A 23,780-nucleotide genomic window follows, 5' to 3' on the forward strand; every position below is an offset into this window, starting at 1 on the left:
CTTCGCTTTATCTTAATTTCCTCTTCCCAATATTAGGCATTTCGTTTGACATAGGGACGAGGGAGTTTCTCCCTGTGCTTTAGCTTGCCCAACCTAAACTCTGCTTGCAAAACCTCACAGGGGTCATCAAGGTGGTTAGATTTTCTCAAAACCACTCTTCTTGCATCATCATTATTTTTCTCCAGACCTATAAAAGTATTTATAGTAAACAAACTTTCAAAACTTTTCACTTTTTGATTTTTATAAAAAATAATATTATTTACCCACCTTGACCACTAAACTGCTTCAGGTTTTGATAGCGCCTTATCATGGGTGGAACATGATAGGCTGCAACATGCATGTAGCATGTCACTCGCTCTTTTTTGTAGCCAAGCCTCACATCACCAAGGCTACCGAATTTGGTTATCCATTCTTTAGCCTGTGGAATTTTTGTTACAAAAAACAGGTATAATAGTTTTGTCAGATTCTATCAAGATCATACTGGTTTTTTTAAATTTTTATAAAACACTTCTAGCTTTACCTCTTTTTGATAGACTTCCATGGATGGTGGTTTCCAGTTAGAAACACAATCAAAATACAAATGGTGGAAATCCTGGAATCATGAAAATACAATTTATATCTCTATAGCTTACTTTTTAATTTTCAGTGAGAATGATTTCAGCATAATTATGCTAAATTCACCTTCCAGATTTCTGCAACCCTAGCAGCTGTAGATGGCTGTAGGACACCAATGAGCTTCTCTGGGAGCTTTTTCAGAAGTTTCTTTCTATCGCTACCCATCAAACTTGTGAAGTCATAGGTACCACTTCCCCTACCATCTGCATTAAGCTTCTCCCACACTTGAAATGATACCCCACACGACCGTATAGTTTGTACTAATTGACTCAGATGGCTTGTGCTTCCTTTGTTTGATCTTTTACTGATCTGAAAAAAAAAATTTCTGCTATGAGTAAACTTTTTTGTAGTGGCATTTCCTAAAGCTCAGTGGCACTTTACATTTTTAAACTTTACTACAACATACTACAATTCCATTGCTAACAGTTTTTCCACTTCTTATAGTAATTGTACATGGACAGTCATTCATGTCCTATATAAGTGCTTTATTTGTCATAAAAAGTATATTATCAGGTAGATTGTATTGACCTTTTCCTTTTCATCCCACTGCATTGCATCTTCTATTGCATTATCTATCAGGATGTCCGTCACCCTCAGCATTAAGTGGAGCTCATCTATTAGTATGTGGTCAGGTTCAATGTTGAATAGGGGTTTATTTACACAGCAGTAATTCTCTCCCTTCGTTCTTTTTCCACACTCAATAATATCCTGTAGGGTCCTGCGTAGTGGGTCCTTCTCATAATACTCATCATCCTTGCTCATATCACCTCTGGGGAAATTACAAAATAGTTACCTTGTATTGTAGGTCACTTAGACCTAGTATTCTTAACAATTTTTACCTGTCTTTCTTGTGAACTTTGCACCAAAGACAAGCATATGCTGAGTTTGCAGCACTCAAACCCATTGTTTGTAAGAGGAACTGAAAAAAAAGAAACAAATTACTAGATTAGTTTTTCTTTTTAAAATGTCACATTCTGCTAAGAACCTGTAGACGACTGTTACCTTATAGTCTCCGCCCAGAAAGAACTCTACATTTATCTTCTTGCCATCAAGTTCTACATAGCTATCATCTTGCACTGCATCAATTTCTTCAAGAACATCTTTCAAGCTCTCTGCTATTGTCTCATACTTCTCTGGACCATTGATAACTGCCACTGTGTGTGTACCTCAAATGTATTTGTAAGATGGTATAAGAAACATTGGAATGTATAGCCTTGTCCCATGTATAGCCAGAGATATAGCATATAAATGAGGTACACATACCTTTCGAGGAAAGCAGATCATCAGGTGCATTCAGTATTGCAAAGCTAAAAAGGGTGAAATTTGAGGAGCGGCTCATTCTGGCCCCGTCACCACTGAGCTTTATCCTGACATGGTCTGTAACCATACCACTTGCTCTCTGTTAAAAGAAATGGGATACCACTTCTATTTTAACTTGGGTATTTATGATTAATAGCAGGCAGTCTATATTTCCAGCAACCAGATTATCTAGTAAATTAGTAAATATCATGAGTGCATATGCTTATTTTTGTAAATATCATTACTGTACTGTATGTACAAATCAAGATTTGTTGTTGCATTGATGTTTTCTGGGGTGTGATTTGTTGTTGCATTGTTGTTTCCTGGGGTGTGTGTGTGTGGGGGGGGGGGGGGTATCATTTCTTAATACATTTTTGTACATAAATCCTGATTCAAATTACTAACAACTCACCAGACTCTTGATTTGCTCTACCAGTCTCTCCTTGAAAGAGAACTGGGCTCCTGGAACTTGTCCTGGAGTGGGCCTGATGTTGCACTGTTTATTGAGCTCTGAGCGACACTGTTTTATGATATAGCCTCTAGGGAAGCCATCAACTATTCTTGACACCTTTTGGATAAAATCATCCCCAACACCAAATTTGTCCATCAAAAATAGAACACTTTCTACAGTGGCTTTGTCCTTTTCATTAAGTGACAGGTATTGGGCATTCTGGCCTGTTGTTTTGGATCCACCTTGACATGCTGTTGACAAGTCCAGATTGTAGTTTTTCTCATTGACAGAGTCAGTTACTTGGAGAAAATCAAGCTCTAAGCCAAACAATTCTACAAATGCAAGTGCTTTCTCTGCTTTATTTTTTAGTATTTTTATTTTTCGGTTTTTACTTTGTTCGGTCTTTAATTCAGGGATGGGAGTCCCCACATTTGCATCGCATGTTTCCCTCTTCAAGTGCCTAATTTGCTGTCTCAAGGAGTCATTATTACCCTTGAGCCGTTGCACCTCTTGTTTCAAGGCTGTAACTAGTTCATCACGTTCTGCAATGGAAGAAGTTTCCTCGACTCGTTCTTCCACCAAATCCTTTATTTCTACAACTTCTTTCCTCAAGAGTCGGACTTTGCAAGCGCTGTTGCAAAAGTCAAAGCGTGGTTTCCCCGATCCCCGTACGTTTAGTTTCTTTTTCTGTGCCGAACTTCTCCTGCATAGATCGTCCAATCTTTTTTCAAGTAAGACGCTTTCTGAGCTGATCTTCAGAGTGGCCCCTATAGACTTGTTTAGCAGGTCGATGTACCGAATGTCCTTCGTTTTGATTAAATACCAGCCAGCAAGGAGGGGTCGCGGCAAAGTTATATAACCGGTTACATCGTTTTCTGCAAGGCGTTGCTTGTGCTCGTACCTGGAGTCACTTTCCGTCAGTAAAAACTCAAAGAATGGATCCGTCCTTTGTAATATATCCGACATAGTGTGTTGCCAGGATGAAAACCTACCGGACTGGTGTTTTTGTTTTCTCGTTACGTCGCCATTTCTTTGATTACTCAGTCATTATAAACTGTAAACATTGCGTAGTATTTTTTTACTACGCGCGTACTACGATGAAACTACAACTTCATTCATGAACTACCCGCCAATGAAATTCCCGCTAAATTTCAAAATGATTGACAGATAAAGCCTGGAGAGGAACGGCCTTTAGCAATACAGGGCTCCCGGCAGTCTTAGACAATTCGTAGCAACATCAACAGCCAGTTTTCAAAGAGATGGCGCGCGATAAAATGCTTCAACTTTCTCGACAAACGTTCGATTTATCATTCGAATGCCAGGAAACTACGAACAAAACTTCAAGGGAGATCATGCGTTTTATATCGCAAAAACCGAATTACGATGAAGCGGTAAAGACAATCTTCTCGATGAAGACTCAAGGTAAACATGTCTTTATTATGATTCCGATGCAGGTTTTGAGCCAAGAGATGTTATTACTGAGTGCTAGGTTTTATTTCAAGGGTGTCTGAGACAAATTTACGTTATTTTATTCAGATGCATTTAGCGAACAACACAATGAAAACGCTATTTTTAAAACCTACAAAACCGAACTATTTTTTCATTATGTGTCGAACATTATTCTATATCTGTTATGTTAAATCTTTGAAAAATACGATTCCGATGCAGGTTTTTTCATTTTCACATTCGGATACGGTTAAAAATTCGTTTTAGGGTTACGCGTAAGTCATTTGTTAACAAACTTCGTTGTTTCTTGAAAGCCGTTAGTTCAACTTCTGGTTATTAGCGCGCATGCGCGTGGTTCAATATTTCTGGCCATGGCAACATCAGCATTCAGTCCACTGACTGAGGTATCTATCGCTGCTGCCGATCTCCGGGTTTAAAGTCCCTTACAGCACTTTGAACAGGTAAGATTAAAGCATGGTTAAAGGTTTTCCTACTGATTTTCTAAATGTCGAATGATAAGGCCCAGTGAAGGGCGCTGCATTGCAACCCTTCAATTATGCTTGACGAATTAAGTTTGAGGATGTATTATAAATGCTCCGAGCGTAAGATACACTACCTGCCGAGCGTTTTTCATTGAAGTGTTACCAAGATATTAACCTATTTTTGATCTGATAAGTCCGAAAAATGACTATGAGTCTCTAATATTACTCAAATTATTAGAAATCGATGTGATCTATCTGGGATAATATTCTTAGTTATACCTCAAAAACTGAGTAAACAAGGATTTTCTATATTTTTAATGGAAATATTTCACAAATCATTGCGTAGTTAGGATAGTTCTTTTTCGAAGGAATGAATTAAGGGCAGCTGTGAACAGAATTGCATTCCGTGAAACAAAACTCCCTTTTTTGCCCCTCTAAAAAATATGGTATTCAGTGATATCTCCAGAATGAAGGGTTAAAAAAACGAAACTCCCTTCGTTGTCCCTCTAAAAGATTTTGCATACCGTGATAATATCTCTGGAAAGGGGTAGAAAAAGAAAACGTTAGTCCAAAACGCGTTAGAAAAACAAAACTCCCTTGTAATCAGTTTATAACTTGATCTCCGAAACAAAGGCTAGGACTTTTTAGATCGTTCAAAAAAAGAAGCACAGCAAGATCTGGCGACACTTTCAGAATCATCACTCAAACTTTAGATAGAAAAAGAATAAAAATAGGGGAGGTAGTTCAACATACCAATGGTATGCGCCTGTGAAAATATTATTTTTTGGCAAACAGCAGGGCAATGTATGATTGGAGTCGTTTTTCGACTCGTTTTCTTTTTATTATCTAGTTACCAAGCCGTTTATTTGCTATTTAGTAATTGTTAACATTTCTTAAATTTTGAGCATTTAAGTCATTTATTAAATTTTGAACTTTAGAGAGTTATAACGAAATGTTCAAAACAGAAACTGATATCGAAACTGCCACGCAGATGGTTAAGTATTGGAACAAAAAAAATAATAATTTCGAGTGAGGCGCCGCTTTGAGAAATAAGCGTTACGCCGGAAAATAACAGCGCTAAAACTTTCATTGGAAAAGCAGTAAAGGGAAATATAATTGATAAGGCTACGGAATCTAATTCGAGAAACATTTGAATAACATCGTCCCAAAAAATAATGAATTGAAATTCAAGAGCTGATAAAATTAAATTTTAGAGATAGAACATTCAGGACAGAATTTGTTATTTTATTTAAATGCATTGACAATTGTAAACAATCACCAAAGTTGACAAAAGTTTGCAAATATTTTTTATTCGTTTCGCTGCTGTCGATCTTTTGGTTTCAAGTCCCTTACAACACATTGATAAGGTAAGATAAAAGCATTTTCTTAAAATAACTTTGACAAGTTCACTTAGAATTTCCTTAGCATCACTTAGAATTGTATTCAAAGTATGAAAACTCCATGTGATCAGAATTTGAAAGATAAATATACAAAAATCGAAAACTAATTCGAACCGAAAAACGGACCAAAAGTAAAGTAATGCATATTGTTTTTGAAACACACAAAAAAACTCGGTCAGCGCTATGGAATAAATTCTGTTAACCCCACCTTTTACTCTTAATTATTAGCTAAGGAATGCAACGTTTGTCAATTTTATGTTCTATGGATAAAGGGGATCTGGCGTGCAACATCTCACCAAAATACCAAAAACTCGAGATTCTCGAGAGTCTGACAAATTCGAGATTTATTCCGTGTGCGAAAAGATGGTTTAAGGTTTTCCCACTGATTTCATGAGTGTCGCATGATAAGGCGCCCAGTGAAGGGCGCTGCACGCAACCCTTCAATTATGCTTGACGAATTTTAGTTTGACGGTGTATTATAAATGCGCCGAGCGTAAGATACACTTACTGCCGAGCGTTTTTCATCTGTTCATTTTAGCGTTAACTAGATCTTAACCTATTTTTTATCTGGGGAGGCCGAAAAATGACCATGAGTCTCTAATATTACTCAAATCATTAGAAATCGATGTGATCTATCTGTTATAATATTTTTAGTTATACCTCTAAAATTGAGTAAACAAGGATTTTCCATATTTTTTTTCTGGTAATATTTTATAACGTTGTTAGAATAGTTCTATTTCGGAGGAATGAGATAAAGGCAGCTGTGAACAGAATTACATTCTCTGAAACAAAACACCCTTTATTGTCCCTCCAAACAATTTTACATACCGTGATAATATCTCCGGAAAGGGGTAGAAAAAGAAAACGTTAGTCTAGAACGCGTTAGAAAACCAAAACTCCCTAATAATCAGCTTTATAACTTTATTACTTTTACACTGAACGCGAACATGTAGCTTTTCTATGCCGGTTGAAAAAGAAAGCTTTTTTAACTTTCTTTTTTTTAACAGTCAGCACAGAATTTGTTATTTTATGCATAGGAAATTGCAAACAAGCACCAAGTTTATAAAGGTTTGCAAAAATACAAACCGAAGCTTGTATTCCTGCGAGGGACCTTAACTTGTTGTGCTACATGCCGTCTGCAGGTGTCAACTCTCCCTGATGTGTCAGCGGCGAGACTTGCGCCACGTGATCAAATGGCTTACGCTGAGCGTCGTGGTGGCAGCGACAAAAATTGCGCATGCGCGTTCATCAGGCGACTGCATCAAAGAAGTCAATGAAAACTTCAAGAAAACACCCGGTAACAGCTTTTAGAAAACAAAAGGTGTTTTGAAAGACCTTAGAAGCTTCTTGAGTAATATTCTGTTTACGTTTTGGGTGTCTTCGTTTTGTTTTTTTTCCTTAAATTAAAGTGGCGGTAAAAATTTCTCTAGAAATTTCAGCTACCCTTCTTTACTTTTATTGTATTAGCAGTAATCATTTATATAGGCATCGTCGTCAAGCCAAGCTCGCTGCAAAAATTAATAACAACTTATCACTTTCCGCAGAAAAATACCTTCATGGATTCAACATCGCCTTCCTTCTAGTGAGAAATTCATTTGATTGCACTCTTGCGTGCATGGAAGATGACAAATGTCAATCATTCAACTACCAATTACAAAGCAGCACTTCTGAGCATGCGTGCGAATTGTCGAACGCCACCCACCGAGCATCATCCCTACTGTCCAGGGAGGGGTACGCGTACTATGGCCCTGACCTTGACCTTCAGCCAGCCGTCTGTGTAAACTGTTCCCATGGCAACTTGTGCGTCGAGTCATGTGACAGCGAGCGTGATTATGAATGCTTATGCAATGAAGACAGAACTGGACAGGACTGCTTAAAATGGAAAGGTAATTACTCTGTACACTTTTTTTTACTTCAGAGTAGTTTCTGAAAAGTGTTCATGTTTTCAACTTTTTCAGCAAACGCTGCCGAATACGACGTGAAGTTTCCCGCTCGTAGCAACACGTCGCACATGGTAGTAGATGTGGTCAACAGTATTACTGAATTCACAGCATGCATATGGATCACTACTAGCACTAACGGTCCGCTGACCATCTTTTCATATGCTGAACCCGCACAGATTTCGCAAATCGTGTTTGTCTGCGACAATCGTGAGAAGATGACGTCATGCAATCTGACAGTGAATGGAGCCTCGCGGTGAGTTTCTGCTTCGTTAAGTTTCTTTTGCTCAAAGGTTTTCAATATAATAACACGAGTTGCTTTGCTTCAGTGAGATGAAGTACTCGCAGCCTTTGAAAGGGGCCTGGCACCATATATGCATCAAATGGAGTAGCACCGGTGGTATATGGTCCTTCTTTGTAGACGGGGCCAAAAGGGGCCAAGGTTCCACACTAAGCCCAGGGCACAATATCACGTCACCCGGTAAGCTGGTCATTGGCCAGATTCAAAAGGTGATGGTCGGTGGTTTCGATGCCAGCAAGTCCTTCGTCGGGGTGATCAGTCGGTTTAACGTGTGGAGTGAGTTGATCAGTGATGGGGCCATTGCATTGCTGGCTCAGACATGTGGTCGGGAGACTGGGAACCTTATTGACTGGAGAGAGATGAAGTATCAAGGACGAGCTGACGTCATCATTCAAAAACCGACTTCGTGTCTCGGAGTGGCAGGTAACGATGATTTTAATCACTTTGTGGGGCCCATTGACCCCTGGCTATTTTTTAGCTGAATTTTGAGATTTTTTTCAGATCTTCAAAGTCAAACACCGCTGAACCTAGGTATCCAAGCTTACCAACAGTGCTTTGCGGTCCCATCTCTAATCCTCGTCGCTCTGTTAACGCTAACACAAGTTTATGGTTGCTTGTATTTTTCATCAGTTACATACAGCTATTAGCATATTGAAAGAGTACCCTAGGACATAATTAAAAAGACTCTGCCCTAAGACATAATTAATCGAGTGTTGTGCTTAAGGATGTTTGTAAGCAAAGGTCACAGGCTTCCCACCAGCGTCAGTGAAGGATTTCTAAGGACATACGAATTCACGCAAATAAACATCTATGAGTTATACAACACAAGGGCGGCGCAGTGGTCACATAAGTGGGGGTGGGGGCGGGGAAGTTGGAGGGAGGGGTGGTTGCTGGGTTCAGGGGGAGGGGTGGGTGGTGGTTTCAAATTCTTAAGCGCTATTTATAAGAATGCGGGGAATAACCTAGGTTTTCATGCACGGGATTTTAAACTTGTCAACAGATTTGTTTTCGGTTTTATATGTTCCTCTTGAAACCCGTTCATTTAAAAAAACCGTTCATATATAAAGAAACATTCGCTAGCAAAAGTGGGGGGGGGAGGGGCTGGCGACCCCCCTCCCCCTACCCTTCTGCCGCTTCTGCTTCATTCTCTAATTCATGAAATAAACTTAGTTGGGATTGTATCCGTCTATGGTATTTTCTTCCCTAGAATCATGATTTATTATAATCATAATTTTATTATTATCTTTATATTTTTTTATTAAATATACTTGAATACGTACCTCTTGTTAGGGTGCTTGCGTTCCATGGACTGCTCTTATTGTTTTACGTGTGATGTTCCTTTATTTTCCCTCAGAAAAAGGCTATGACCACGCCATGCACTTCGTAACCAAGTCCGACTCGCGTTACGCCATCGCCAATACGAGTATGCCCGACCTGACTGCACTGACGCTTTGTGTTACCCTCAAGACGAGTTTTAATGTAGACGTCGTCCCCTTCTCTTACGCCTGGGCCGGCGAGTCGAACGGCATTTATATCATCATTTGGGATACTGGCATCAGTTTTTTTATCGACGGTTATCGGACAGACAGGTGAGATATATGCATAATACAGGTATGCTGATATAGGCGAAGACAAGAGTGGTAAGTTGTCTTTATTATTATTATTTTTACCATACCATGATCATCATCATCACCATTATCATCATCTTCATCATTATCATCATCATCACCATTATCATCATCATCATCATCTTTATCATTATCATCATCGTTACCATTATCATTATCATCATCATTACCTTTATCATTATCATCATCATAACCATTATCATTATCATAATTACCACCATCATCATCACCACCGCCACCATCACCACCACCATCATTATCATCATAAAGTCACTAATATAATCGCGCTGTCTCTGATGATGTGTTTGTCATTGTTGTTGTTTGCGTCACTGCTGCTCAGCTGTCGTTGTTGCTGTTGTTTTTGAGTTGTTGTTTAAACTAATGAACTCGCCATATTGTTATTATCATCACATTATCACGTGTCTCTAGTGGCCACGCCCTTATTCGTGACCTCTGGAACAACAAATGGCACACTGTATGTCTCGCTTGGCAATCCTCCTGTAAGATGTGGGGCTACATAGATGGTGTTGAGGTTACAAACTCATCGACATTTGTGGAAGGATCAACTGTCAGGGGAACAGGAGTTGCAGTTCTCGGACAAGACCAAGATAGTTACGGTAAATCTGATATTTTTTTTTAAGGTTTGGGTCTGTGGTTGCAAATTCTCCCCCCTTCACCCCCTTTTTCTGTGAGAGAGGGGAAAAAATGCTGTAAAAACAGTCATCTCTTAACAATAACATATTTTTTAAGGTTTGGGTCTGTGGTTGCAAACTCTCCCCCTTTCGCCACCTTTTTCTATGAGAGAGGGAAAAAATGCTGTAAAACAGTCACCTCATAACAATAACAATAACAACAACAACAACAACAACAACAACAACAACAACAACAACAACAACAACAACAACAACAACAACAACAACAACAACAACAACAACAACAACAACAACAACAACAACAACAACAACAACAACAACAACAACAACAATAACAATAACAATAACAATCAGTAGCAGTAGCAGTAGCAATAGCAATAGCAATAGCAGTAACAATAACAATAACTAGCAGTAGCAGTAGCAGTAGCAGTAGCAGTAACAGTAGCAGTAGCAGTAGCAGTAACAGTAACAGTAGCAATAGCAATAGCAATAGCAGTAGCAGTAGCAATAGCAATAGCGATAGCAGTAACAGTAGCAGTAGCAGTAGCAGTAGCAGTAGCAGTAGCAATAGCAATAGCAATAGCAATAGCAATAGCAATAGCAGTAGCAATAGCGATAGCAGTAGCAGTAGCAGTAGCAATAGCAATAGCAGTAGCAATAGCAATAGCAATAGCAATAGCAATAGCAATAGCAGTAGCAGTAGCAGTAGCAATAGCAATAGCCGTAGCAATAGCAGTAGCAGTAGCAGTAGCAATAGAAGTAGCAGTAGCAGTAGCAGTAGCAGTAGCAATAGCAATAGCAGTAGCAGTAGCAGTAGCAGTAGCAATAGCAGTAGCAGTAGCAGTAGCAATAGCAGTAACAGTAGCAGTAGCAGTAGCAGTAGCAGTAGCAGTAGCAATAGCAGTAGCAATAGCAATAGCAGTAGCAGTAGCAGTAGCAGTAGCAGTAGCAATAGCAGTAGCAGTAGCAGTAGCAATAGCAGTAACAGTAGCAGTAGCAGTAGCAGTAGCAGTAGCAGTAGCAATAGCAGTAGCAGTAGCAATAGCAGTAGCAGTAGCAATAGCAGTAACAGTAGCAGTAGCAGTAGCAGTAGCAGTAGCAGTAGCAGTAGCAGTAGCAATAGCAGTAGCAGTAGCAGTAGCAATAGCAGTAGCAGTAGCAGTAGCAGTAGCAGTAGCAGTAGCAGTAGCAGTAGCAGTAGCAGTAGCAGTAGCAATAGCAATAGCAGTAGCAGTAGCAATAGCAGTAACAGTAGCAGTAGCAGTAGCAGTAGCAATAGCAATAGCAGGAGCAGGAGCAGTAGCAGTAGCAGTAGCAGTAGCAGTAACAGTAGCAGTAGCAGTAGCAGTAGCAATAGCAATAGCAGGAGCAGTAGCAGTAGCAGTAGCAGTAGCAGTAGCAGTAGCAGTAGCAGTAGCAATAGCAGGAGCAGGAGCAGGAGCAGTAGCAGTAGCAGTAGCAGGAGCAGTAGCAGTAGCAGTAGCAGTAGCAATAGCAGTAGCAGTAACAGTAGCAGTAGCAGTAGCAGCAACAGTAGCAGTAGCAATAGAAGTAGAAGTAGCAGTAGCAGTAGCAGTAACAGTAGCAGTAGCAGTAGCAGTAGCAGTAGCAAGTAGCAGTAGCAGTAGCAGTAGCAGTAGCAGTAACAGTAGCAGTAGCAGTAGCAGTAGCAGTAGCAATAGCAGTAGCAGTAGCAGTAGCAGTAACAGTAGCAGTAGCAGTAGCAATAGCAGTAGCAGTAACAGTAACAGTAGCAGTAGCAATAGCAATAGCAATAGCAGTAGCAGTAGCAATAGCAGTAACAGTAGCAGTAGCAGTAGCAGTAGCAGTAGCAATAGCAATAGCAATAGCAGGAGCAGTAGCAGTAGCAGTAGCAGTAGCAGTAGCAGTAGCAGTAGCAGTAGCAGTAGCAATAGCAATAGCAGTAGCAGTAGCAGTAGCAATAGCAATAGCAGTAGCAGTAGCAGTAGCAATAGCAATAGCAGTAGCAGTAGCAGTAGCAGTAGCAATAGCAATAGCAGTAGCAGTAGCAGTAGCAATAGCAATAGCAATAGCAGTAGCAGTAGCAGTAGCAGTAGCAGTAACAGTAGCAGTAGCAGGAGCAGTAGCAATAGCAATAACAGTAGCAATAGCAATAGCAGTAGCAGTAGCAGTAACAGTAGCAGTAGCAGTAGCAGTAGCAGTAGCAGTAGCAGTAGCAGTAGCAGTAGCAGTAGCAGTAGCAATAACAGTAGCAATAGCAATAGCAGTAGCAGTAGCAGTAGCAGTAGCAGTAACAGTAGCAGTAGCAGTAGCAGTAGCAGTAGCAGTAACAGTAGCAGTAGCAGTAGCAGTAGCAGTAACAGTAGCAGTAGCAGTAGCAGTAGCAGTAGCAGTAACAGTAGCAGTAGCAGTAGCAATAGCAGTAGCAGTAACAGTAACAGTAGCAGTAGCAATAGCAATAGCAATAGCAGTAGCAGTAGCAATAGCAGTAACAGTAGCAGTAGCAGTAGCAGTAGCAGTAGCAATAGCAATAGCAATAGCAGGAGCAGTAGCAGTAGCAGTAGCAGTAGCAGTAGCAATAGCAATTGCAATAGCAGTAGCAGTAGCAGTAGCAGTAGCAATAGCAATAGCAGTAGCAGTAGCAGTAGCAGTAGCAGTAGCAATAGCAATAGCAATAGCAATAGCAGTAGCAGTAGCAGTAGCAGTAGCAGTAGCAATAGCAATAGCAATAGCAATAGCAGTAGCAGTAGCAGTAGCAGTAGCAGTAGCAATAGCAATAGCAATAGCAATAGCAGTAGCAGTAGCAGTAGCAGTAGCAGTAGCAGTAGCAGTAGCAGTAGCAGGAGCAGTAGCAATAGCAATAACAGTAGCAATAGCAATAGCAGTAGCAGTAGCAGGTGCAGTAGCAGTAGCAGTAACAGTAGCAGTAGCAGTAGCAGTAGCAGTAGCAGTAGCAGTAGCAGTAGCAGTAGCAGTAGCAATAGCAATAGCAGTAGCAGTAGCAGTAGCAGTAGCAGTAGCAGTAGCAGTAACAGCAACAGCAACAGGAACAGGAACAGTAACAGCAACAGCAGCAATAGCAGTAGCAATAGCAGTAGCAGTAGCAGTAGCAGTAGCAGTAGCAGTAGCAGTAGCAGTTGCAGTAGCAGTAGCAGTAGCAGTAACAACTTCTACGTAAATCGCCTTGCACAAATCCATATATTAAATATGTCACGGGAAATAATAGCGTACATTAATAATAGTACATTATGCGTTTTCAGGCGGTGGTTTTCAACAAAGTCAAGCGTTTCTTGGTCTTCTCAAGAACGTGAACTTGTGGGACCGCGTGCTGACAGTTAATGAAATCATCCAGATCGCACAGGGGTGTGGCGAGGCACGTGGGAACGCAATCAGCTGGCAAGATCTTAGATTCGCCTCCAGGAACAAGTTGCCGATTATACGTTACTCCGATTGCGTCACAGGTTAGTGAACCAATAAAAGCTTTTTAACAATATCATGTACATGTATTCCTAATAAACTGACTGAGTCTCTCTAAGTTGCAGGATTGCTTTCATCGTGACATTCTATTTTCTAGAATATTTTCTTCTTTTCAGCGAATCAATCAGACTTCATGTTCACCATCCCGTCGGGCGGTACAGACTTCGTCCAGCTCCCCACCCTACCCTCCCTGGGGAGGTTTACGGTCTGCCTGTGGTTGAAAGAGCGCGCCGCGGAGATACTCAAATATGTGGTCAATTCTTATGTTGAGCTGATGCTGAGTTTTAGCCATGTGGGGGCCTTGAGTCTCCGCGTTGGCAACGTGTGAGTACTTTGTAACAAATAATTCACTTTCAGTGATGGCACTGTGACTGGTTTCTTTCTGAGGAGTAAACTAACAACTCCCGGTGCGAATTGATGAATATATATGTCTACTGACTTTAGACATATAAAAATAACTTTGTTTCAGAGTAAAGAATGATTCCTTGACGATCTTCCCAAGCAGCATCTGGAAGCATTTGTGCCTCACATGGAACAACGAAGGTTATTATTAATCTATCATCATAGCATTGAACATCTTTCCTTCCGCCTTATCTTGTCATCATTAGCATCATCATCACAATAATCAACATTATCTTTGTCGTCTTCTTAGTCCATTGTCATCATCATCACCATCATCATCATTAGCATAAGTATTTTTACCTTTACCAACGTCGTCTTGTCTATGGTCGTCATTATCGTTGTCATCGCCGCCGCCATCAGCACCAATATTGTCATTATCATTAGGATTTTTTCATGATGTCTTTTCATCAAAGGGTCTGGTACCAGTCGTGTCTTCAACAACGGCGTATTGCGCATGACCCACAGCCCTCACGCGGGGGGTGTGACGCTCAAGGCTGACGGCTCACTTCGACTACTGAACTGCACGGTGACCCGCTTCAATATGTGGAGCGAGATCCTGGCAGACGAGATAATACACAGCATGTCCTTAGGACCGGGCTCAGAGACAGGTGACCTGGTGGCTTGGCGTGACGTCATGACCAAAGGATTCGGGAACACAAAACTGACCCTCACTCCAGAGGCAACAAACGATGGTAAGGATTGATTGGTTTAGGGAGAGATATGTATAGGAACGGTGATAAGGCTTGATAGATTTAGAGAGAGTATGAAAGGGGCGGTGTTGAGGATTGAATTGATTTAGAGAGAGTATGCAAAAGAGCGGTGGTAAGGCTTGAATTTATTTAGAATTTGTATACAAAAGAGCGGTGGTAAGGCTTGAATTTATTTAGAATTTGTATACAAAAGAGCAGTGGTAAGGCTTGAATTGATATATAGAGAGTATGGAAAGTAGCGGTGGTGAGACTTGATTGATTTAAAGAGAGTATGAAAGGAAATAGTATAGTAATAGCAGAATTAGCCCCGAATTTTGGGAGGGACTCCTTTTTTTGGGAGGGACTCCTACCAAAACAGTCGCCATGGCAACCCCGGAGGAACTAAGGAATGGGAGGAGTTGGGAGGAGTCGAAACAATGTACCCCTTATGTATCCCGTATGTACCCTGTATGTATCTCGTATGTACCTCGTATGTACCCTGTATGTACCCCCGTAGTCTAGCCTTATGTTAGACCTTATAAAAGACACTTGCTAAAACTCTTTTAGCCATTCTCTTCATACCGCCATGCCAAGAAGGTTTACAAGAGACTGCCCCTTGTGTGGGAGGCCAGAACTGAAAAACTTAAGTTCCCACTTACTCGCTTTTCACGGTCTTAGTGATATGGAAAGAAGTGGAAAGTTTGAAAGTCTTGGAAAACGCTATTTTGTCTTGGCGAAATATTACATTCTCGTCGTTGAAAACTAGTTCTTTCTCCCTGGAAAGGCCCACTTCTCTCAAGGAGGAGAAGTACACCGAAAGCGACAAATCGACTTCTTACCATTCAAGCAATCCAAGGGAGGAAGAAGGAAGCTAGGACCAGTAACAGATAAAATGATAGACAGGTGTCTTCTTTTCCCTACCAGATTTCACGTTTTGCCATTTGTTTTCGCTAATTTGCATAGCCGCTTCCCAAAGCGGAAAGACTTTCCTTATACGACAAATACTGGAACAAAAATCTATCTAAGTTTTCCGGAACCCTACAAACGACTTCCAATTAGATGGTATTATGACCAATGGCAATCCGTGTACGAAGAAATTCAAAATTCTTTGGGATGTAAAATCAAATTTATACCAGGACTCCCCGAGCTCTCAGTGAGAACTTTGAAGAACTTTGGCCAGGGGAGAGTGGAATCTCAGCCTACCAGAAACTAGAGCACAAGTAAAACCCGCCCGCCCATTGTTCTTTAAAAGATCAATAAACCAATTAGGCGATAATTATGTATAAATAGGGCGTTTGATCACCCGAGTATTAAGACACTCGAGTCTATTGTCCTCACTCCTCCTTGCACCTCCTGTTCTATTGTTCTTACTCCTCCTAGTCTATTGTTTCGACTTCTCTCAACTCCTCCCATTTCTTAGTTCCTCTGAGGTTGCCATGGCGACTGTTTTGGGAGGAGTCCCTCCAAAAATTCGGGACTAATTCTTCTCTTACTATATTACTAAGGGAGCGGTGGTAAGGCTTGAAACCTTTAGAGACAGTATACAAAGGAGCGGTGGTAAGGCTTGGTTGGCTTAGAGAAAGAATAGTGTGACGTCAAGACCAAAGGATTTGAGAATGCTATTTGCATTCATTCAAAAAAAACAAAAAAACAACCTAGTGAAGCCGTATAAAAAGCACTGGTCAAAAGAATAAACATTGCTGGACCAGCTTTATGCCGGCGGTGTAACCAATAACCTGAATTATTTTCAGGAGACGAGATGAACTATGAACTGATATTCCCGAGCCAGTCCACTAACAACCGTGTCGGGTTCACTGGTATGCCGTCCATGACTTCCTTGACGACGTGCGCCTGGTTCAAGACTTCAGCCTTACTTAGCGACATGTACATTTTGCAGCATGCGCACAGTACAGTAATTGACAGCATGCGACTCACTATTTGGAAGGACCAGGAGATCTTCTTCGGAGTAAATAACACTATAGAGTAAGATATGCAACAATAAATGTGTACACGACGGCCCTTCTCCAAATACTTGAATGTAGCTATCCCGGACTCATAAATCAATCCCAAATTTTAACTTTAGACTTTTACATGTACTGATGTCCATACCTTTTCGAGGTGCCCCTGACTTTTCTTGGTTTTAGGTTTGTTGATCTGGGTGTGTCATTCCGTGATGATAAGTGGCACATGCTATGCTGGTCATGGCGCAGCAGCGACGGATTCTACAAGATTTACCTGGATGGGGCCACTATTCATGCGTCCTCTGGCTACCAGAAAGGGCACAGCGTCCCATCCGGTGGGGTGCTAGTAATCGGACAGGATCAAGACTCGCTGGGTATGTACAATCAACTCTCGCTTTCACGGACACCCTTAGGACCTTAGTTTCATGTTCGTTATACAGTCAACTCTCGCTATTACGGACACCCTTGGGACCTCAGTGTAGTGTTCGTAATACAGTCAACTCTCGCTTTCACGGACACCCTTAGGAACTTAGTTTTATGTTCTTTATATAGTCAACCCTCGCTATTACGGACACCCTTGGGACCTCAGTGTAGTGTTCGTAATACAGTCAACTCTCGCTTTCACGGACACCCTTAGGACCTTAGTTTTATGTTCTTTATATAGTCAACCCTCGCTATTACGGAAACCCTTGGGACCTCAGTGTAGTGTTCGTAATACAGTCAACTCTCGCTTTCACGGACACCCTTAGGACCTTAGTTTTATGTTCTTTATATAGTCAACCCTCGCTATTACGGACATCCTTGGGACCTCAGTGTAGTGTTCGTAATACAGTCAACTCTCGCTATCACGGACACCCTTAGGACTATAAGTCTAGTGTTCGTAAAACAGTCAACCCTCGCTATTACGGACACCCCCGGGACCTTAGTCTGGTGTTCGTAATACAGTCAAACCTCGCTAATACGGACACCCCTGTGGCGGATCAAGAGGAGGTGCGCTGGGTGCACGGGTGCCCCCCCCTTACCTTGGTTTCAAAAAAACATAATTTTATTTAAAAATTTTAATTTTTATTTAAAAAATCTAAAATCAAAAACGAATTTATAACCTTATGAAATAAGATAATAATATTCAATAACAGATAGCGATCTGTTGGATGATCCGTAGTGTCTTACAAAACGGCTAGATTTCGAAGTTCCTTTGGTGGACTGCGCCCGCGTTTGCTCTCGTAGTAGCGGTCATCACAGCCAGCTTAGCTAAAAATCGCCAAAGCGAATTAGTAAACCACAATAAAATCTCGAAAACTATGGTACGTTTAGATTTTATTTTATTTATTAATTTTAGAGTTATACACTACAGCCTTAACCCTCGTACAAAGAATGCGGTATGCATAGTCCTAGAAAGCCTATGATAAAAATTGGGCTTCCTGTAGTTTCCGTCTGAGTTTGTCCCTAATAACAAACTCTTAATAGCGGTGTCTCCTTAAGATGCCTGTCGAAAAAAAAATCCCTTGGTTGAAAAAAGTTATTATAATAAGTGCATTTCAGTTCCAGTCAGCCGGCTTAGCTCTATCTTATCTACCATTTTTTACCATAGAGGGAGGTTACGACGCCAAACAGTCTTTCGTGGGCTCCCTGTCCGGTGTCAACATCTGGCAGACGGTTCTGGGCGATGACGTCATTCAGGCTATGAGCGCTGGGTGCAACATGTGGAGCGGTGATGCTGTCAGCTGGTTGCAGTTGCGCAGAGCTACGATCACCGGCGTCACCATCAAGCCGTACGCGGAGTGCTCTCTTCCCGGTAAGATACTCATTTCACATTTCAGAGAGAAATTTGTGTTGGTAAGATGCTCATTCCACAATTTGGCGGGAAATTTGTGTTGGTAAGATGCTCATTTCACATTTTGGCGGGGAATTTGTGTTGGTAAGGTGCTCATTTCACATTTTGGCGGGAAATTTGTGTTGGTAAGATGCTCATTCCACATTCTGGCGGGAAATTTGTGTTGGTAAGATGCTTATTTCACATTTTGGCGGGAAATTTGTGTTGATAAGATGCTTATTTTACATTTAGGCGGTAAATTTATGTTGGTAAAATGCTGATTCCACATTTTGGCGGGAAAATAGTGTTGGTTTTACATTTAGGCGGTGTTAGTAAAATATTGATTCCACATTTTTGCGGGAAAATAGTGTTGGTAGGATGCCCATTTTACATTTTGGCGGGAAATTTGTGTGGATAAGATGCTCGAATGCTCAAATTCATGTCCTCTCCCAGACTGTTGGGCATCTTGGCATATAGTCACGTGCGATTTTAATCACAACAGAAGTTCATTCGTCTCTGCTGCCGTGAAAGTTTCTGACTTTGAGGTTCACCAGCTTCTTGAGCTCTATTAATAATGATGATCGCTCAAAAAACCAGAAGAGTGGATATAGGGAGGGGGTGAAGTTTGGGGTAATAAGTGAGCATTTTATCAACAAAACCTTCTGCTGAGATAGTAATTGTGTATGTGAGTCAGAAAGAATGTATCGATAAACTTAGATTTTTATCCACGGTTCTCCTTTATTTTGGGATCACCCTGGACGTGTTGACTCTATTTACATCCACTTTAGTTCACTTCACGACGTTTTGATTTCAAAATATAAAACATAAAGAAAAGTTGTTTTGGTTTAAGTGCATCAATTATTACAAAGTCAGGTATTAAAAAGTGCGGCGTTAAATTATTGCAAAGTTAGTCAGGTATTAAAAAGTGCGTTAAATTATTACAAAGTGCGTGAGGTATTAAAAAGTGCGTTAAATTATTACAAAGTGCGTGAGGTATTAATAGGTGCGTTAAATTATTACAAAGTGCGTCAGGTATTAAAGAGTGCGTTAAATTATTACAAAGTGCGTCAGGTATTAAAAAGTGCGTTAAATTATTACAAAGTGCGTCAGGTATTAAAAAGTGCGTTAAATTATTGAAAAGTGTGTCAGGTATTAAAAAGTGCGTTAAATTATTACAAAGTGCGTCAGGTATTAAAAAAGTGCGTTAAATTATTACAAAGTGCGTGAGGTATTAAAGAGTGTGTTAAATTATTACAAAGTGCGTCTTGATTAAAAAGTGCGTTAAATTATTACAAAGTGCGTCAGGTATTAAAAAGCGCGTTAAATTATTACAAAGTGCGTCAGGTATTAAAAAGTGCGTTAAATTATTGCAAAGTGCGTCTTGATTAAAAAGTGCGTTAAATTATTACAAAGTGTGTCAGGTATTAAAAAGTGCGTTAAATTATTGAAAAGTGTGTCAGGTATTAAAAAGTGCGTTAAATTATTACAAAGTGCGTCAGGTATTAAAAAAGTGCGTTAAATTATTACAAAGTGCGTGAGGTATTAAAGAGTGTGTTAAATTATTACAAAGTGCGTCTTGATTAAAAAGTGCGTTAAATTATTACAAAGTGCGTCAGGTATTAAAAAGCGCGTTAAATTATTACAAAGTGCGTCAGGTATTAAAAAGTGCGTTAAATTATTACAAAGTGCGTCAGGTATTAAAAAGTGCGTTAAATTATTGAAAAGTGCGTTAAATGATTGCAAAGTGCGTCAGGTATTAAAAAGTGCGTTAAATTATTGCAAAGTGCGTCAGGTGTAGCAAAGGGCGTTTGCGGTACACACCTCTAAACTAATTTAGTTGTTCTCACCCCAGCCAAAAACTCTCAGATTGTGAGCTAAAATAACTGATAAATGTGAATGTTTCCCACACAGGAGCAATCGTACAGGGCCAAAGAGACGAGTGGTGCAACAAAGAATATTCCTCGCCCCCCCAAAACAGGCTGTACTCTACCGCTTTACGCTCTCTTTGACAAGGCCGACGGGAATAATACCAGAGAGTGGCGCTGTTACTATAGCAACGCACTGACCGCAGACCTTGCTAGCAACCGAGGTTTTGTTTACTATAGGGGAACATGTCATTACACAAGGCATGCCATGCTGACGTCCATTATCGAGTAGGTTTTCTTAGAAACGTCCCTGCGGTATGAAAGCCGCGGACCTGGTCTTAGTCGTCATTCACACTGTTAGACTACGTCGCGTGCAGAGTTCCGTAGATATCGCAAAAACAGAGCCGTAAACTAACTTATGCAAAAAATGTGCTGTAGATAGAAGGCATCAAATTTTGTCCTCCATAACAAGAACGACAAGAAATGAGATTGAAAATCAAATTCCATAACAATACGCCCGCATGGAAATAACGAAACCTGAAAACTTTTTTGCTTCTTGTTATGGATCTCTGCACTTTTATACCGCAGGTCTAAAGTTTATAAGGGGCACTTTGCACGACTATAGCCAAAAATGTGCGGAAAATGAAAGACATCAAAAAAACAAAGAATCTTTTTGTTGACTTTGTTTCATAAACTAGAAAGGTCATTACAGAATCAATTTGGCATTGTGCACTATGGTATTATCATATCTGGAAGGCGTGTTGTCTTGGGGAGATCCTATAATGCCGGTGACCCCATTTGAGTGCGAATTTCTCGTCTCTGTTATGTCCTGTGCAACCAGAGCTGTAGCACGCCTCGAAATATTTGAATATTTGGGTTAGGGGGTTAGGGGGGGGGGGGGGGGGGGCTACGGGTCATTTCCTTATACATATTTTCTAAATATTGGAGGAAACGGGGCCGTGGCAGCGATTGGGAGACAGGGGGCATGTTCCCTCCAATATTTTTAAAAACCTAGGCACCCCTGAATTTATCCATTAGCACCATTTATGTAAGAAACTGTGGAGGCGAGGTTAAGTACAATTCTAGGCTGATTATAGAAGGCTACGTGGGGGCGTTTACTTGTGATTTTAGCGTAAGCGATTCCATTTTGATTGGACTAGCGAGAACTGGGAAGGGGAAGAGAAAAAAGAGCTCTCGCGCAGCAGTACAAAACAAGAAGGCGGTCAAGACTAGGCGTATAGTATGAACAACACAGCAAAACGCAGAAACAGCAAAACGTAGAAATAGCGTTTAGGAGCTCACTTGAGCTAGCCAGCTGTATGATTCGTGAACTAAGGATCGCACTTACGGAAATGCCTTTCAAAGCGGCACACTGTATGAAATAATAAAATGAGTCATGTGGATCAGAACAACCCACGCGTGTTAAGAAATGATTTTTTCCCAGTGAGGACCACGAACCTATAGCCCCAGTCAGAGGGACACACGCCCTATAGCCCCAGTCAAAGGAACGCACGGCCTATAGCCCCAGTCAAAGGAACACACGGCCTATAGCCCCAGTCAGAGGGACACACGTCCTATAGCCCCAGTCAGAGGAACACACGCCCTATAGCCCTAGTCAGAGGGACACACGCCCTATAGCCTCAGTCAGAGGGACACACGCCCTATAGCCCTAGTCATAGGAACACACGCCATATAGCCCCAGTAACATGAACACACGCCCTAAAGCCCCAGTCATAGGAACACACGTCCTATAGCCCCAGTCATAGGAACACACGCCATATAGCCCTAGTCAAAGGAACACACGTCCTATAGCCCCAGTCATTGGAACACACGCCATATAGCCCCAGTCAAAGGAACACACGCCCTATAGCCCCAGTCAAAGGAACACATGCCCTATAGCCCCAGTCAAAGGGACACACGCCCTATAGCCCCAGTCAAAGGAACACACGCCCTATAGCCCCAGTCAAAGGAACACATGCCCTATAGCCCTAGCCAAAGGAACACACGGCCTATAGCCCCAGTCAAAGGGACACACGGCCTATAGCCCCAGTCAAAGGGACACACGCCCTATAGCCCCAGTCAAAGGAACACACGCCCTATAGCCCCAGTCAAAGGAACACATGCCCTATAGCCCCAGTCAGAGAAACACGCCATATAGCCCCAGTCAAAGGAACACACGTCCTATAGCCCCAGTCATTGGAACACACGCCATATAGCCCCATTCAAAGGAACATACGCCCTATAACCCTAGCCAAAGGAACACACGCCCTATAGCCCCAGTCAAAGGAACACACGCCCTATAGCCCAAGTCACAGGAACACATGCCCTATAGCCCCAGTCAAAGGAACACACGCCCTATAGCCCTAGCCAAAGGAACACACGGCCTATAGCCCCAGTCAAAGGGACACACGGCCTATAGCCCCAGTCAAAGGGACACACGCCCTATAGCCCCAATCAAAGGAACACACGCCCTATAGCCCCAGTCAAAGGAACACATGCCCTATAGCCCCAGTCAGAGAAACACGCCATATAGCCCTAGTCAAAGGAACACACGGCCTATAGCCCCAGTCAAAGGAACACACGCCCTATAGCCCAAGTCACAGGAACACACGCCCTATAGCCCCAGTCAGAGGGACACATGCCCTATAGCCCGAGTCAGAGGAACACACGCCCTATAGCCCCAGTCAAAGGGACACACGCCCTATAGCCCCAGTCAGAGGGGCACATGCCATATAGCCCTAGTCAAAGGAACACACGGCCTATAGCCCCAGTCAAAGGGACACACGCCCTATAGCCCCAGTCATAAGGACACATGGCCTATAGCCCCAGTCATTGGAACACACGCCATATAGCCCTAGTCAAAGGAACACACGGCCTATAGCCCCAGTCAGAGGGACACACGCCCTATAGCTCCAGTCAGAGGAACCCACGCCCTATAGACCCAGTCAGAGGAACACACGCCCTATAGCCCCAGTCAGAGGGACACACGCCCTATAGCCCCAGTCATAGGAACACACGCCATATAGCCCCAGTCAGAGGGACACACGCCCTATAGCCCCAGTCACACGAACACACGGCCTATAGCCCTTGTTACAGGAACACACGCCTTATAGCCCTAGTCACAGGAACACACGCCCTATAGCCACAGTCATAGGAACACATGCCCTATAGCCCCAGTCAAAGGAACACACGCCCTATAGCCCCAGTCAAAGGAACACACTCCATATAGCCCCAGTAACATGAACACACGCCCTAAAGCCCCAGTCATAGGAACACACGTCCTATAGCCCCAGTCATAGGAACACACGCCATATAGCCCTAGTCAAAGGAACACACGTCCTATAGCCCCAGTCATTGGAACACACGCCATATAGCC

General features: G+C 41.8%; 2 protein-coding genes across 3 annotated transcripts; one reads left to right on the plus strand and one right to left on the minus strand.

Moving 5' to 3' along the window:
* Positions 1 to 32: 32 nt before the first annotated feature.
* On the minus strand, positions 33 to 3,331 carry LOC116603099. Its single transcript, XM_048728972.1, has 9 exons — positions 2,327 to 3,331; positions 1,879 to 2,014; positions 1,618 to 1,781; positions 1,455 to 1,534; positions 1,144 to 1,384; positions 682 to 924; positions 521 to 592; positions 268 to 418; positions 33 to 187 (listed from the first exon to the last, which is right to left on the minus strand). The coding sequence occupies exons 1-9, from the start codon at positions 3,329 to 3,331 to the stop codon at positions 33 to 35; spliced, it is 2,247 nt and encodes a 748-aa protein (XP_048584929.1).
* LOC5507485 lies at positions 3,220 to 21,816 on the plus strand. Of its 2 annotated transcripts, XM_048729315.1 has the most exons (16): positions 3,220 to 4,272; positions 6,836 to 6,990; positions 7,238 to 7,579; positions 7,652 to 7,707; positions 7,813 to 7,889; positions 7,963 to 8,357; positions 9,289 to 9,523; positions 9,992 to 10,179; positions 13,458 to 13,658; positions 13,791 to 13,998; positions 14,144 to 14,217; positions 14,490 to 14,768; positions 16,517 to 16,748; positions 16,910 to 17,100; positions 18,318 to 18,521; positions 20,451 to 21,816. In XM_048729315.1, the coding sequence occupies exons 2-16, from the start codon at positions 6,852 to 6,854 to the stop codon at positions 20,546 to 20,548; spliced, it is 2,919 nt and encodes a 972-aa protein (XP_048585272.1). In that variant the 5' UTR covers positions 3,220 to 4,272; positions 6,836 to 6,851; the 3' UTR covers positions 20,549 to 21,816. The 2 variants fall into 2 exon arrangements, with proteins under 2 accessions (XP_048585272.1, XP_048585271.1); XM_048729314.1 differs by having other exon boundaries at positions 7,652 to 7,889.
* Positions 21,817 to 23,780: the final 1,964 nt, after the last annotated feature.

The sequence above is a fragment of the Nematostella vectensis genome, chromosome 6, assembly GCF_932526225.1.
Source record: "Nematostella vectensis chromosome 6, jaNemVect1.1, whole genome shotgun sequence".
NCBI classification, from domain to species: Eukaryota; Metazoa; Cnidaria; class Anthozoa; order Actiniaria; family Edwardsiidae; genus Nematostella; species Nematostella vectensis.

What these genes read in the sequence shown, in the direction of transcription:
- LOC116603099 (XM_048728972.1), bottom strand. Translation starts at nt 3,331, where the DNA reads ATGTCGGATATATTACAAAGGACGGATCCATTCTTTGAGTTTTTACTG. An exon ending in TAGAGCAAATCAAGAGTCTG is followed by an intron (nt 2,015 to 2,326) that starts GTGAGTTGTTAG and finishes TTCTTTTAACAG; the next exon opens with AGAGCAAGTGGTATGGTTAC. An exon ending in AAAGTTCACAAGAAAGACAG is followed by an intron (nt 1,385 to 1,454) that starts GTAAAAATTGTT and finishes TAATTTCCCCAG; the next exon opens with AGGTGATATGAGCAAGGATG.
- LOC5507485 (XM_048729314.1), top strand. Translation starts at nt 6,852, where the DNA reads ATGTGTCAGCGGCGAGACTTGCGCCACGTGATCAAATGGCTTACGCTG. An exon ending in ACAGTGAATGGAGCCTCGCG is followed by an intron (nt 7,890 to 7,962) that starts GTGAGTTTCTGC and finishes GCTTTGCTTCAG; the next exon opens with TGAGATGAAGTACTCGCAGC. An exon ending in GACGGTTATCGGACAGACAG is followed by an intron (nt 9,524 to 9,991) that starts GTGAGATATATG and finishes ACGTGTCTCTAG; the next exon opens with TGGCCACGCCCTTATTCGTG.